The sequence below is a fragment of the Notolabrus celidotus genome, chromosome 13 (assembly GCF_009762535.1).
Source record: "Notolabrus celidotus isolate fNotCel1 chromosome 13, fNotCel1.pri, whole genome shotgun sequence".
In the NCBI taxonomy this organism is placed as follows: domain Eukaryota; kingdom Metazoa; phylum Chordata; class Actinopteri; order Labriformes; family Labridae; genus Notolabrus; species Notolabrus celidotus.
In genome coordinates this window covers 22,352,211-22,366,948 of record NC_048284.1, presented here as the reverse complement: position 1 = coordinate 22,366,948, position 14,738 = coordinate 22,352,211, and the positions used below count along the sequence as shown (strand labels likewise).

At 38.4% G+C, this 14,738-nt stretch overlaps 1 protein-coding gene across 4 annotated transcripts in view; it reads left to right on the top strand.

The window, feature by feature from the left end:
- evlb (Enah/Vasp-like b) overlaps positions 1 to 14,738 on the top strand; it is a 65,932-nt gene that overhangs the window by 38,919 nt on the left and 12,275 nt on the right. For all 4 annotated transcript variants that reach the window (XM_034698822.1, XM_034698823.1, XM_034698825.1 and 1 more), the window contains exons 2-3: positions 4,291 to 4,459; positions 6,811 to 6,988. In XM_034698822.1, coding sequence (XP_034554713.1) covers positions 4,291 to 4,459; positions 6,811 to 6,988 — 347 coding nt within the window. The remainder of the gene's footprint in view (positions 1 to 4,290; positions 4,460 to 6,810; positions 6,989 to 14,738) is intronic.

Genomic DNA, 14,738 nt, shown 5'->3' with positions numbered 1-14,738 from the left:
AGCTCGAGAGCCTCATTTATTCATGCTTCTGGGCCCTCTATGCCATTTTCAGCTAGTCGCCAAGAACTCCTTTTGAAAAATTAACCGAGTCGACAAGTTAAAGACAATAAATTAAACACATCATTGCCCTGCTGCTGCTCGAGTGGGTTTCTAGTGTGTGCACGTTCAAACCGCTAACGTGTGCAGAGAGTAACTCTCAACCTGAAAGTTATTTTTAACTCCAGCTTATTCATTTGGGTGTTTTCAGAGTTTTCTCCCTTGCTTTGTGTTGTTTGAACAGTTTCTGGCCCTACAAGTTTTTCCGCTCCTTCCTGCTGCTCTCTGTTCAGTAAGCTTTGTAGTGAAAGAAAGGAAAGGCTTTTATTTCCTTTTCCCTAGTGCTAGCTTGGTGCTGATTTTTTATGAATACTTGTATTAAAAAATAATCAATCTGTGCTTAATTTAGTGTGTGCTTGGTAACTACTCCTCATAGCTTTCAGTAAGACTGCTACTTATTATTCTTAATTAATCTTGATTTAAGAATTGTGGGTTTTACTCTCTCAACGGCATTTGAAAATTTAAGATATAAGTCCTTGGTTCCAATGTTTTCATTCAGGTATTTAGACCATTGTCAACACTCTCATATTTATAGGTTATGTGTGTATTTGGAGCCCAGAGGCAGTTGCACAACAGTTGAAACGGCTAAAGCTCCCCAATTAGCTCCTTTTAATGTCGTATGTAGTACACTGTTGACACTGTTGTACATTCATATGGAAGAGGCACCTCCATCTCCTCTCATTGTAAGAAATGAAGCCAAAATTCTTCCTAGATGAGCACTGATGTATTGTGCCAGGTGAAGGAATGGCATGTACAGAAGTGATCTGGATGGTGGAGCCGAGGGACTGATGTTGTGTCCCTTCCCTCCAATCAATCAATCAATTTTGCTAGGAGCTCGCATTCGTTAACAGAGCTGTCAGTCAAAAGATCCCATTACCTCGCTCTTTTTAGTATCCAATAGCTAATTGAAACTGAACTTCTCCGAAAATAAACAATTGCACATAAATCAACATGATCAGAACTAACTGTTATGATAGAAACTATGTTTGAGAAAAATGTTTTTGACATGAAGTTTAATATTGTAGTTGTACCACCTGTTATAATGGGGGAGGTGGGCTTTGAGACATTAACTGCAGCTAGTCATCAGGGAGAGCTCTAAAAGTTTTGGTTTGACTTGAGGTAGCTCTTGTACGGTCATGGTTTTATACAGTCTACACAAACAGGAATGTAACAAGAGTCCACAGCCATGCCCGCCACTCTGTGATATGATAGTGAGGCACGCTTTCATGTAGAGGTTAGAATACTTACATGCTCATAATGACACTATTAACATGCTGATGTTTAGTTGGTAAAAGGCTAAACACAAAGGTTTAAGTAAGCATGCTAACGCTTGTTAATCAGCACTTGAAATTAAATATCGAGGTTGTGTTTTAAGCTTAGTCTAGAATTGTGAAACTCCCACATGCACACTTGATTCAGGCCTGTATGCCTGCCACAATGTCTCTTCATCAGCAAGCTCTCCTTTTTAATGAGGAGGCCAAAGTCAACATTGGCATACTATTCTAGCCCAAACCATGATCTTAAAACCTAACCATCTTGTTCTGGTTCATGAACCTCTTCAATCTAGATCATTAAACAATATGGTTTGGTTTGATTTGGTTTGGTTTTGGGACCAGAAGTTCTTGATTAAGTTAGGGGAAAGCCCACGATAGGGTTTTGTACCACCCAGCTAGCTAAATAACAACAATTAGTAGTCTTCAGTAGTTTAATTCGTTGGGGGATATTTGGAAGTCACTGTTTATTCCTCTGTTTATCCTTTAGAGGTACATGTAAATCATTTTTGTCAATATTGGGCATGACCAGGCTAGCTGTTTAACAGCTGCTTTCGTCTGCATTGGTGTAGCTCCACAGCTCGCCATGCAGCTAGCATAGATAAAAGAGCATTTGTGGATGTATAAGGTTTTATGTGTGAAACTATAACTTATGAACAAAGGTTTGTTTGTCAGCATGTCTATTTAAAGTAACAGTGAGCTTTTTTCTGGAAAGCATTGGACAGAAACAAGACTGTCTACTACTTTTAGTTTACATGCTAAGCTAAGCAGTCTGTGTTTAGGTCCTGGCTCTCCATGTAGCACACAGACTTGGGAAAGGTTGTACTACTCAACTGTAATTTGTGCTGTATAAACATTAAACTCTATAAGCCAAGACTTTTCCCTCTTTCTTTCTTTCTCCTCTGTTCTCTGACGCAGCTCTTTCACTCTGCCTCAGGGGTCGATACACTAATTTTAGCCTGGCAAAGACGCAAAGACACAGATGGGACTCTTCTCGTTAATCTCATTTGCAATTCAAATTGTTTCTCTGTTACCCCGCTGTGTTTTTTTCTGCTCATTTCTTCTCAAATACAGTTACCTTTATCTGATCTTCTCCCTTTTTACTCTATGGCAAATTGGCACGTGCCGCTTGTCTGTAAAACACATGGTCAAGGTTACAAAACACTGCTGTTATCAGCAGAACTGTAATAATAATACTGGAGTCACGTTAATTAGAGTGTGTGTTTCAGTGAATGGAAGGGTAGAAAGGGCAGTAGCTACAGCGTACTGATAAACAGATATGAGAGCAGGCAGACACTGCAGGACACACACACACACACACACACACACACACACACATTATGATTGTTTCTCATTAGGAACATCAACAGATGCTGGACAAGAGCTTGATTACATTTGGATTAGACTATTAGTGTAACACAGGATTAGAGGACTGAGTAGTTGCCTTGTTAGTGTAATTATCTCACTTACATACTGAAAAAAACACACATCTCACTGCACTGTTGAAGGACAATTGACCCTAAGGAGGCTGTTAAAAACCATCATTCATGGCGCTAGTTTGTCACTTGTGTCATTTCTATCAATGCACAAAATGGTCAAATTTAGACACATTTTTTAAACCGGATTACACTGGATCTGTATTAGACTGAAACTGCAACTTTTTCGTTGCATTCTTTTTTTATTAATCATAATTTTTTATTACTTGTGTTTTATAGCGACTCTTTTGAATAAGTTGTGATGCTTCTTTTTAATTTGCAACCCCTCAAAACTCACATTAACCTTCATACAGTGCTACTTATTCATACAAATGTAAGATGATGTCCCCTCACCAAAGACTGTATTTTTCTAATGACATTGATTTATTCGAAAAGCAGTGAAAATGTCCTCTTCAGACAATAATAGATTTTCTTTATGTATTTTATATGTGTATATTTTTCTGCCATCAAATATATTCGCTTATCTTTCTACCTCTCCAGAAATCCTGTTAGCGACATCCTTAAGTCAGAAACCAGTGATTGAAATGATGCTGTATATGGACACCTGATTATCTCGGATACTTATGTAGCTTTCTCCTTTACTAAAGCTGTACCTGATCTTAACACAGGCTGTGCTTACACAATACCCTTATCTACTGTACACAGTATCTTATACTTCAAAGAAGTCACATCACATAAGCCCCTTTCCCACATGCAATGCACTGCATGGAAATTTCCCAACATTATCCCTGTGGGCTGCATGTGTAAACTCGCATTGCAGAATCTGCTCAATCTGACTACCAGCCCCCCAGTAGTATGTTCTTGTGAATGCTAAAGGTCCAGTCTGAAACATTTACCTCCAGCTATTGTTCTGTGTAAACCCTTCACCACTCTTGTTGGTAGCCAGTATATTATTTTACACTATGTTTGTATTGTAGAAATGTTCTCATACTTGGTGTAGGGATATTAACATAGAATCAGGCACTCGAACCACCGCCATCAGAGTATTTTAAGTTGTGTGTGGGTCTGACACAAATAATCTCTTGCTGTGAGGTGCCTGTGTGAAAGGCAGCTCCAGCAGGGCTGGAATGTCCTGGAGTTATTTAAATGTCAGGAAAGAGCATTTTTCATTGCATCTTTATTGGCAGTCAGTTTCAGCTGTCTGAAATGTGAAACACTTTGCATTGAGCCTTAACCACACCAGATAAATATACCCTCTTAAAGTGTTTATGGGAAAATTAAAACTGACTTTGAGATGATGTTGCAGGTTGATTAAAAAAATGTGCATAAAAGAAGTCAGCAACTCTTGAAAGAAGTTCAATGTATGAAAATTGTTATGGTAAAATAATCATAATTAAAGTGGTTTGATTTGAGAGTTATTGTTCCAATAAATTTTTACCAAGTATTCACATGACTAACATCCCCTTGTCTCTTTCTTTGACTCTTAGTGAGCAGAGTATCTGCCAGGCACGGGCCTCCGTCATGGTCTACGATGACACCAGTAAGAAGTGGGTGCCCATCAAACCTGGACAGCAGGGATTCAGTCGCATCAACATCTACCACAACACTGCCAACAACACCTTCAGAGTGGTTGGCGTCAAACTGCAGGACCAGCAGGTAACAAACAAAACATTTCAACTTGCTGCTGTGAGACATGGAGCGACTTTCTGCTGTTCAGTGACTAGAGAGAGATTTCATGGTACTGCAGGAGGATTGCAACATACAGAACATCCGGCTTTTATGTGTTTGTGATTGTGAGTTTTCTTTTGAAGGAACTTCCAAGACAGAATCAATAAAGCAGAGTTTAAAAGGGAGAAATGTGTGGGTTAAAAAAAAACAGGTGCTTGAGAAAACTAAAGGAGCCTGTTTCTTGTTATTTATAAAGTCTGAATGTCTCCAGTAACACTAAGCTACGTAAGCACTGAGCGGACAGGAATCCATAGAATTTGTTTATTCCTGTTATACCAAGTAATTTCCAGTTGTTTCCTTGAGAGCTAGACTAATTTATCTTGTCATCTGAGGATCCCATTATCACAAGAAAACTAGCTTTATTATCCCGAGATAATGAGATTAAACAAGTTGAGATTTTGAGAAAACTACAGGAAATTACCGCTGTTATCACGAGAAAACGGATGTATGATTAAAACAGAAAACCAATTTAAATGTGGGAAAACGGATGTATGATTATTATGCTAGTGACTGTCTTCTTCAAGCTACCATACTAATTTGTCACAACCATGACACAAACAAGGCCTAAAGGCAACATCAAAGTAGGACTTAGCTCTGTAACATATCTGATTATTTGTTTGGATAATAACATCAGTTTTTCAGATGTAATAGCTATCCAACCAGGAGTAATACAGACATAAAAAAAGATGACTGAAAATAGAAAAAAAAAACATACAAAGAGCCATTTAAGAGATGGCTTCCTTTAAATATATGAACCTTACAATTTCCATCTAATAATAAACCCAATAGGCTGGGTCTCTGGTCTGCCCTTGTCTGCAATAACCACTAAGGGCCTCTGTCCACCATTAGCATTTTTTTTTTGTGCTGGCAGTGTCCATTTTCCACCCACAGCTATGTCAGCTGTTTCTTGTCCCTGCACTCTCAGTTGAAAACAGTTCAACTTTTGGTACAACCCTGTGCTCATCGATGTCACATCTCCAATCAAAATCAAGAAGAGACAGGACTTCTGATTTCAACAATAATGGCAGAGAGAAGAATACAAAGCATTTTAAAACAGACGAAATCATGACCATTAAGGGAAGAGGACAATGTTCGTAACCTAGCTAGAGTAAGGGCAGGAGAGAAGCACTCTTGAACTTAAGTTGTGGGCACTGCAAGAGCAACAATAATGCTGTCAGTGGAGAAAGGCCCTTAATGTTTTTTCTTTGTTAGTTAAGCAATCATCACTAATTATAGAGTGATTGCTTTTTAGTGTCAGAGTCTGCCATCCAGTGCTGGGTTTAGATTGCCTCAACAAAGTTGCACTGACCTTAGAAAGCCAGTCATATGACACTAAAAAAAAATATATATATATATACAGTGGGTACGGAAAGTATTCAGACCCCTTCACTTTTTCTACATTTTGTTATGTTACAGCCTTATTCCAAAATAGATTAAATTCCTTTTTTTACTCAACATTCTACACATAATACCCCATAATGACAAAGTGAAAAATGTTTTGTATAATTTTTTGCAAATTAATTAAAAATAATACACTCAAATATCGCATGTGCATAAGTATTCCTATCGTTCCTTATCCAAAAATTAACTGAACACGATGGAGTAGCACAAAATGAAAAATGCTGATCAAATATTTCTGTGGCCTAACCCAAACAAAAAAATGCATCAACTCTGCTCTTTGTAATGTTTTACCTTGTGTAGTTTTCAATACAAGATAAAACAAATATTAATACAATTGTTAAAAAAAAAAAAATATCTCTGGAAATAACGAAGTTTAATAAAATTTAAAGTGAACATTTTAGTACATTTTAAGGCTTATGGCTAAAATATTGCATTCCAAGTTGATATGTACTGATGAGCAGAATATTTCCCACCACTGTGTTGGTTTGAAAACTATAGCCCATGTTGTAAAGCCCATAAAGCCCAGAACAAGTGACAAATCCAAAGATTTTTTCAAGCAGTGCTCTTCATTCAAACAGACTCTAAATGTTTCTTTCTGTCTGCACATTAGTTTACAGTTTACAAAACAAATCATGTAATCCTTTAAAACACAGAGACAAACTCTGGTATTTTAATGTGTTTTTCTCCCACTGACACAACAGAGATAACAGAGATTATGTTGTATTTATTGCTTCAGCCTGCCATCTGTGGATATTCATCATCCCTCTGATAAAGAGGGAAAATGGCTGTTTAAGATAAAAGCTCCACAGAAACAAATTTGTTTACAGTTTTTCATGAGTAAACTAAAGCTCGGTCTCTTTTCTGTTCCTCTCTGACAGGTGGTTATAAACTACTCCATAGTGAAGGGCCTCAAGTACAACCAGGCCACGCCCACTTTCCACCAGTGGAGGGACGCCCGACAGGTCTATGGCCTCAACTTCGCCAGCAAAGAGGAGGCTACCACATTCTCCAACGCCATGCTGTTTGCCCTCAACGTGCTCAGTGCTCAGGATGGAGGTGAGCTCACCTGTAGTGGATCATAAGCATTTTCAACATTTACCTCGTAGGCATACAGGAAATGAAAGCTGAGAGGCCTGTTTTCTACATTACTTCATTATTACAAGATCAAACTTTGCAAAGATAGCTTAAGAGAAGTTTCAGGCAGCTGATAAAATGCTTGTCATCATCTTGATATGGTGGAAGGCGAACCGGCTTCTGTCATGACAGTAAAAAGAGAGACAACATTTCATGTACATCCAGAGATTTATTATTAACTTACATATCATGTGACCCGTACACAGTCGCAGCAGGCTGCAGGAACAGCCTCGGTTTATATTTCCAATGCAACAGGTAGTGATGTGTTTTACTATCTAAAAACAGCAGGGTGATTTTTTTTATCAGAAATAAACTCCTTACCTGAGATAAGATCAGCAAAAAAGTTAGTTACTGTTCCTTCTACAGGGGGCGCCAAAATCAAAACAAACCAAAAGTTCTTCACAAGAGTTTTAAAGTAAAATACTCAATACTAAAATAAAAGTGGGAGGCGTGTGTTAAATTCTGAACTGTTGCCCTTTGCTGCATGTCACCTTCATTCTCTCTTCCTAGTGTCTGGGGCTTCTCTATCCACTGTCCTCACATTTCAATAAAATTATAGCCTAAAAGTCAATGTTAAAGAAAGGGAAGTTTCCCCAAAACTCTGAATATGAATATCTGAATATGAATATAAGACAATCTAATTAAAAAAAAGATTCAACAGTCAGGGAACCTGTTGCTCCCACTCTGCTCGGTTGAATGCCTTCTCCACAGAGCATAAGCCAACAGATGCCTACATGACAGTTTACTACAATTAGCTACGCTTTATGACAGCAGGATCAATTTGTGATAGCAGGACTAATTAAGGGAGCACTGATGTCTTTCCTAACCTGATAGATAAAACATAATATGATCTAAAGATCAATATGATTACAACTAATGAGGCACAATTTGCAGCACACAATATGTAACCTTATTTCCACAATGGTTCCAACAAAGTGAGTGTTTTTAACTTTACTTAATCTAACTGAGCCTTTCAAATATCAATCACCATCACTTAAGTATGTGGCTCAAATTGTTTATCTTATTGTGTTTCTACCTCTCTTTTTAAGACAAAGTGATCTGGGTTAAATTTAGTGGTAGTTTATTTCAACATTGCCCTTTTCACAACAGTCTCCTTTAAAGCAATGTTGATCAGACTCAATACTGTTGGTGCAGTGGTTTATAAATCCAGCCAAATATTAATATGATTCATATGAATAATGAATCAGATTCAGAGTGCAGCAGGAAGCAGCTGATGGACTGACAGAGATTTGGACTGCTGCTGAAATGTCACACAGCTTGTCTTACACTGAAGCTAACACTTTCCTAACTCCCTCCTCCATGTAGGACACTTAAGTCTTTTAGTTTGTAACTATTAAATTATAGATTTTCAAACAGGGATAACGAAAATTCTAGCCAAAAAAAATGACTGAGGTTGAACAACTTTTAAATATGGATCAAGTTAAGCAAGCTGAGCAGTGTCAGAAGAACTCTTCATCTATATGTTTACAGATAGGAGTAAAACTACTACAGAATGGAGAGAGAACAAAATCCACAACGGTGAACTGTATTTCCCATTTTACTCAGCAAAACACAGGTGTGCATGCTGTGATGTCATTCTACTTCCTGGATTGTCTTCTGGTAAATATTTGCCATCGTGAAAGTTTAGTCACCAGAAATCTAGTTGTTGTGGTTTCTAACAGTGGTGTTATTAGTCATTGTGGTAGTATGCTGTGGCCCTGTTATAAGAATGACAAATACAAAACAGTGGAACACTCATTGAATTCAGAGCTCAGAATGAATGCATATCATAAAAACAAATAAGTTTATCAGTAAGTAGGTTGAATATCTTGTTTTTGACTGATTTTAATTGAATACATGTCAAACATAACCACATTTAACGTATTAATGTTTTTAGAATAGAATAGAATAGAATGTACTTTATTGATCCCTTAGGGGAAATCAGTTGTTTGGCAGATCAAATTTTTAAAAAAAATCACATAAAAGCTAGTGATTCGGTGTCTGTTAGCTCATCTCCCATTGGCTAGAGAGTTATGAAGCCTAATGGCTGCAGGGATGAATGATTTTCTGTATCTCTCAGTCCTTCAGACCAGAGAGATGAGCCATCCACTGCTGCTGTTTCTCTGGTCCACAAAGAAGTTGTGAAGTGGATGATCTGTGTAATTTAGAATGGACTCTAGCTTCTTCTGTTTGCATCTCTCCACCACATCTCTGCATCCAATTTTTCAGATAAGGATTGTAGTTGTGGCAATAAATTAGTAGCAGGGCTGTAGTTAGTTATGGTAGTAGAAGCAGAAAAAAGTTCCTTCATGTAGTTAATAAATGTAAAAACAGATCACAAAAAATCACAGAGACATGAGGAAAGCATGATCCTCACCTAATTACATACATTGGGGCAAAAAAGTATTTAGTCAGCCACTGATTTTGCAAGTTCTCCCAATTAGAAAGATGAGAGAGGTCTGTAATTTTCATCAGAGGTACACTTCAACTATGAGAGACAAATCTGCATGGAGGAATGGGCCAAAATACTAGCTACAGTGTGTGCAAACCTGGTGAAGACTTACAGGAAACGTTTGACCTCTGTCATTGCCAACAAAGGTTATGTTAAGTTAAGTTAGGTATTGAGTTGAACTTTTGTTATTGACCAAATACTTACTTTCCACCATAATTTACAAATAAATTCTTTAAAAATCCTACAATGTGATTTCCTTGATTTTTTTTCCTCATTTTGTCTCTCATAGTTGAAGTGAACCTCTGATGAAAATTACAGACCTCTCTCATCTTTCTAAGTGGGAGAACTTGCAAAATCAGTGGCTGACTAAATACTTTTTTGCCCCACTGCATAAACTTGATTCTGTAGGTTGAATAAAAATCTGCTTGTAATCTACATCAAGGTGTAAATGTGGCAAGTGATAACAAGATTAGTGCAACTATGCTTGTATTACATATAACATTACTAACTAACTTGAAAATAAAATACATCACTTTTTCAAGCAATGCTGATGCAAGACAAGAAAACTGAGTTACAGAGATGTCAAACAGATCTGTTTTAAATTCCCCCCTGCAAGGTGACCAATCAGGACAAATAGACACATCCTTTAAAGTCTCCCAGTCGTGTCCTTAAACAAAGTCTGCCGTTTTACAGCTGAGCTGCTTCTTTTTGGCACCCAGTCCCCTCTGCTGGGCTCTTTATGTAATAAGTTATGACACAGCATCCTCAGCAGATGATAACTCAACTCAAAAGCTCAGCCAGAGTGTAGCAGCAAACCTCTCAAGTGAGACAATTGTTGTCAAGCTAAGTATAAAAAAGGATGAAGATGAACTGCAGGGTGTCTTTTTGTACGCTGCCTCAGTGGAGCAGCTTTTTGGGGGCACATCAGCTACATAGCTTTGTTATTGTTATTAGTTCCAGCTAAATTAAACTGGCTCCACTGGATGAAAGAGTGTATTTAAAGACTTCTATCCAGTGTTGCATATAAATGCAAGAAAGGCAATCTCCTCTTGAGCTCTGTTAGTGGGAGCATGTTCATAAGAAGAAAGACACAGAGAAATATAAATTGGGTGAGTTAAAGTGATTGAATGAGAGACGGAGTATCACAGCTTCAGTCATTACCCGAGCAGCAGCAGCAGCAGCAGCAGCAGCAGAGTGTCTCCCCCTGCAGTCCCCTCCAGCCTCTTAATTAGAGTGAGTCATTGAGAAGTTCTCCCTCGGGTCCCGTGCTAGAGAGCAGATCTTTTCATCTGCCTAATAACGCAGGACCGAGAACAAAGAGGCTCGAGTGACAGCAGCCAAACACAAGTGCACAAATACACAGAGGGGGGAAACACACACACTGAAAGACCGATACACTGATACACTAGTTCTTAAATGCTACCAGCTCACTACAATACTGCAGCAACTTTGGCTGCTTCATTCAATCACTATTTGTGTATGTGGAGGGAAGCCAAACTATCACACACGCACACACACTGCAGAAAACACATGAGCATCAGCTTTAATGTTCATGTGTGTGTGTCTGTGTATGTGGGAGTAGAAGAGAGAAAAATAGGCAATTAATCCCTGTGTCTCTGTGTCTCTCCTTTCAAACAGATGACAAAATATGAAAGCATAACTATGTTCTCAAACTGATTGTGATGATTAAAACACATCCATATCTTTAAGAACAAAGTTCAGAAAGATGTGTGATTTGTTTTCCCTCTGCTGTAAGCCTGTGTGTCTGCCCCCTCTAGTGGTGAGAAGGTCAACACCTGACCTTAGTCCTCAGTATTGTTACCTTGTTGGCGCTCCAGTAGATTGCGATAGAAAGAATCAGCAAGACACCTACAAAATGGAAGTGCTTATTATCATTCACATTTATTTTTTCATAATTGGATTATCATGTGTAAGACAAGCTGTCAAAATCTTGCTCTTGGAATTAAATAATGAGCTGAAAATTGATGGATGATCACTGGTTAATGACAAAATGAACAGATGCCAGTTTGATGTTAGTTTGATTCATGAATTCTAAAACTATACTAGAAAAAAAACGCTGATTACAAGCTTCACAAAGGTGAACACTTTCAACCTTTTTTCTTTTCACATCAGTACATGTCTCACATTAAATTGTCCCTTTTTAAGATTTAGTCAGCTATTTTAGAAAGCCTGTGTACTAAAGTCAGGCAGCCATTTACAGTAAGTACCACAGAAAGGTGAAAAGCTCCGTTTGAGAGCCAGCGTGAGGTGACATCTCCCAAAGACATACTTAACACACACACACACACACACACACACACACACACACACACACACACACACACACACACACACACACACAAGGAGCGCACTTATCGCCAGCAACTTATTATGATTAGAATTTGATCCATTTTCAAACGACATCATCAGTTCCACACCAGAATCAGTCCATTTCAAAACTGGCCTTAGCTACCTATATCTAGCCTGCAGACATGTCCACACAGGTCTATTTCACACCTTTCACAAAGTTTCAAACAGGTTAGATGTTTATGCAGGCCTGTGGCTTCCTCGCTAATATCTACAGTGAGCTCACCTTTCAGTCAGTCGTGCTTCTAATTTGCAAAATTGGCCTATTATCACGTTTTGCAGAACAGTATCAGGCAAGACCACTCGTAGCATGGTAAAAAAAATACTTTTATCACTTCTTCCTTGGCAACTATTCACAGTGAGAGATACATGTGTCCAGTGGTGCATTAAGGGCCTCACCAGAGGATGCCTACCCCATTGCAGTCGACTCAGGCATTAAAAGTTGTAATGTAAGAAGTGTCTGTCTTTTTGCAATTGGTCTTGTTTGCTTTGGTACTCTAGGTCTTAACCCTCCTGTTATGTTCGTTTCAACAGCAATAATGTTCCTGGGTCAACTTGACCCAGGGCATATTTAATTATATGAAAGTGTCAGAACCCAAAAAATCCCAATATACATTCTTTTAATCTCATAATTAACTACAATACCAACCTTTTACTTTAAAATTTAGTGCAATGGTGTTCTTTAATTCTCACAGATAATGGTTCAATGAGGATAACTAACTTTTTTTTAATGAAAATTCATGTTAAACCTTTTTTTAATGTACATTGGAAAGACCTAAATATAAATAGAGTAGTTTTACAATACTTAGATTTTTGTTTTTACATTTTGAGTTCTTTTTCATTTTATTAACAATTTCTTTTTAGACTTTTGAACTTTAAAATGGGTCAATTTGACCAGCAACATAACAGGAGGGTTAAAGATGCATCACTGATCACAACAGTCTGTTCTCCAGCCAATTTAAAACCTCCTCACAAAAGCTTTATGTGTTTGTGATGGAAACATTATCACTCCATCATCATCAGTCACCAGTTAGCTTACAAACAGAGTGCACCATGTCAAATAGTGCTGTATAAAATACATTTACACAAGTAAATATCATCATGAATTTAAATCATTTCACCACAAGATCAATTTATAAGCTGCTTTTGATCTGTAAAGTAGATCACATGATCATCCTCAGCAGATCAAGTTACAAGGGTTTTCAAAGATATCCAGATACCTAAATATCAGTTTTGTTGGTATTTAAATGACTTCTCCCTTCATAGCAGCTTAAAGATGTTTTATAAAACTACTTTCTACAATCTCTGAAAAAATGGATTGACTTACAGATTCAAATGTATATCAACAAAGATGGTAACAATCTTTAATCCATCTTAGGCAGACTTCTTGTTTGGTTCAGACTAAAGTGCATTTCTTTGAGTGGCATTTTAATATCATTATCTCTCTGGACAATCTATGAGAACAAGGCTTGTCCTAAGAGATGCTTGTATCAGCTAGCTCTTTGTCGTGTGTGTGTGTGTGTGTGTGTGTGTGTGTGTGTGTGTGTGTGTGTGTGTGTGTGTGTGTGTGTGTGTGTGTGTGTGTGTGTGTGTGTGTGTGTGTGTGTGTCTGTGTGTCTGTGTGTCTGTGTGTCTGTCTGTCTGTCTGTCTGTCTGTCTGTCTGTGTGTGCGTGTGTGCATGCGTGCGCATGCGTGCGTGTGTGTGGCATTATGCTGCGCAGCCTCCAGACAAACCTAACCTTTTGAAACATTAACCAGAGATGCTCGCTGCGCTGCTGCTGCCTGTAGGTGTGGGTTACAAGAAGATGACAGTTGATACTGAGGCTGGGTGGAGGAGGGGTGGAGGAGGGGTGGAGGAAGAGGAGGAGGAGGAGGAGGAGCAGGGCAGGCAGGTGAGGAGGTAGAGACAGAGAGGGAGGTGATGGAGGAGGGGGAGGACGGGAACTGAAGGGGAGAGATGGTGGGTGGGGAGTGGATCTGTCAGTGTCTCTGTGTCTGCTACAGCCGCTTCCTCTTCTTCAGCATGTCGTGTAGGTACAAAAAGCCTTCTGTGTGTGTGTGTGCCTTAACTTCTGCATGACAATCATTACTTGAAGTCTGTGGTGTTTATTTCAAAAGGTGTGTTACTCAGCGATGGGTCAGTTTGTTTTGCCAGCATCCACTATGTGAAGGCCATATTTGACTTTTGGGGTTTTTTTAAGTTATATTTTTGGGCTTTTTGTCTTTAATTTATAAGACAGCTGAAGAGAGACAGGAAATGTAGGGAGTAGAGAGCGGGGGATGACTTGCAGGAAATGTTCACGGCCGGGAATCGAACCGGCGACCCCTGTGACAAGGACTGTAGCCTCTGTATATGGGGTGCTTAGACCGCTAGGCCACCAGTGTCCCATTTGACCTTTTTTTACTTCATATTTTTCTCTTTAGTCTGACCTGGAAACTTACCATACATATAAACACTACGAACTAATCATTTCAAGCTAAAGAGCTACTTATCTGAAAATCATATTGTCTTTCCCGATCTTTATAGTTCTCAGAAGGCTGAGGGGACAGAGCTCGAACATCATATACAATTGTAATGGTAAAACTGGCAAAATAGGTGTACACGAATGCAAATCTTGACAATATTTGACTGTAAGTTTCTAGTTTTTAATTAGATACAAAACATCTAAATCTTTTGTGCATGAGTATGATTTACACTAGTTGCGTGAACAATGCCAGCAAATTTCCTTGTGCCAAATGTTGTTTGTAAACTCTTCAACTTCAAACTGGTTCTGTTAGTCACATTGCAACATTTAATAGAGCTTAATGCAACATAAACACTTCCCTCTGTGTCTGTATATACAGGATTTCTG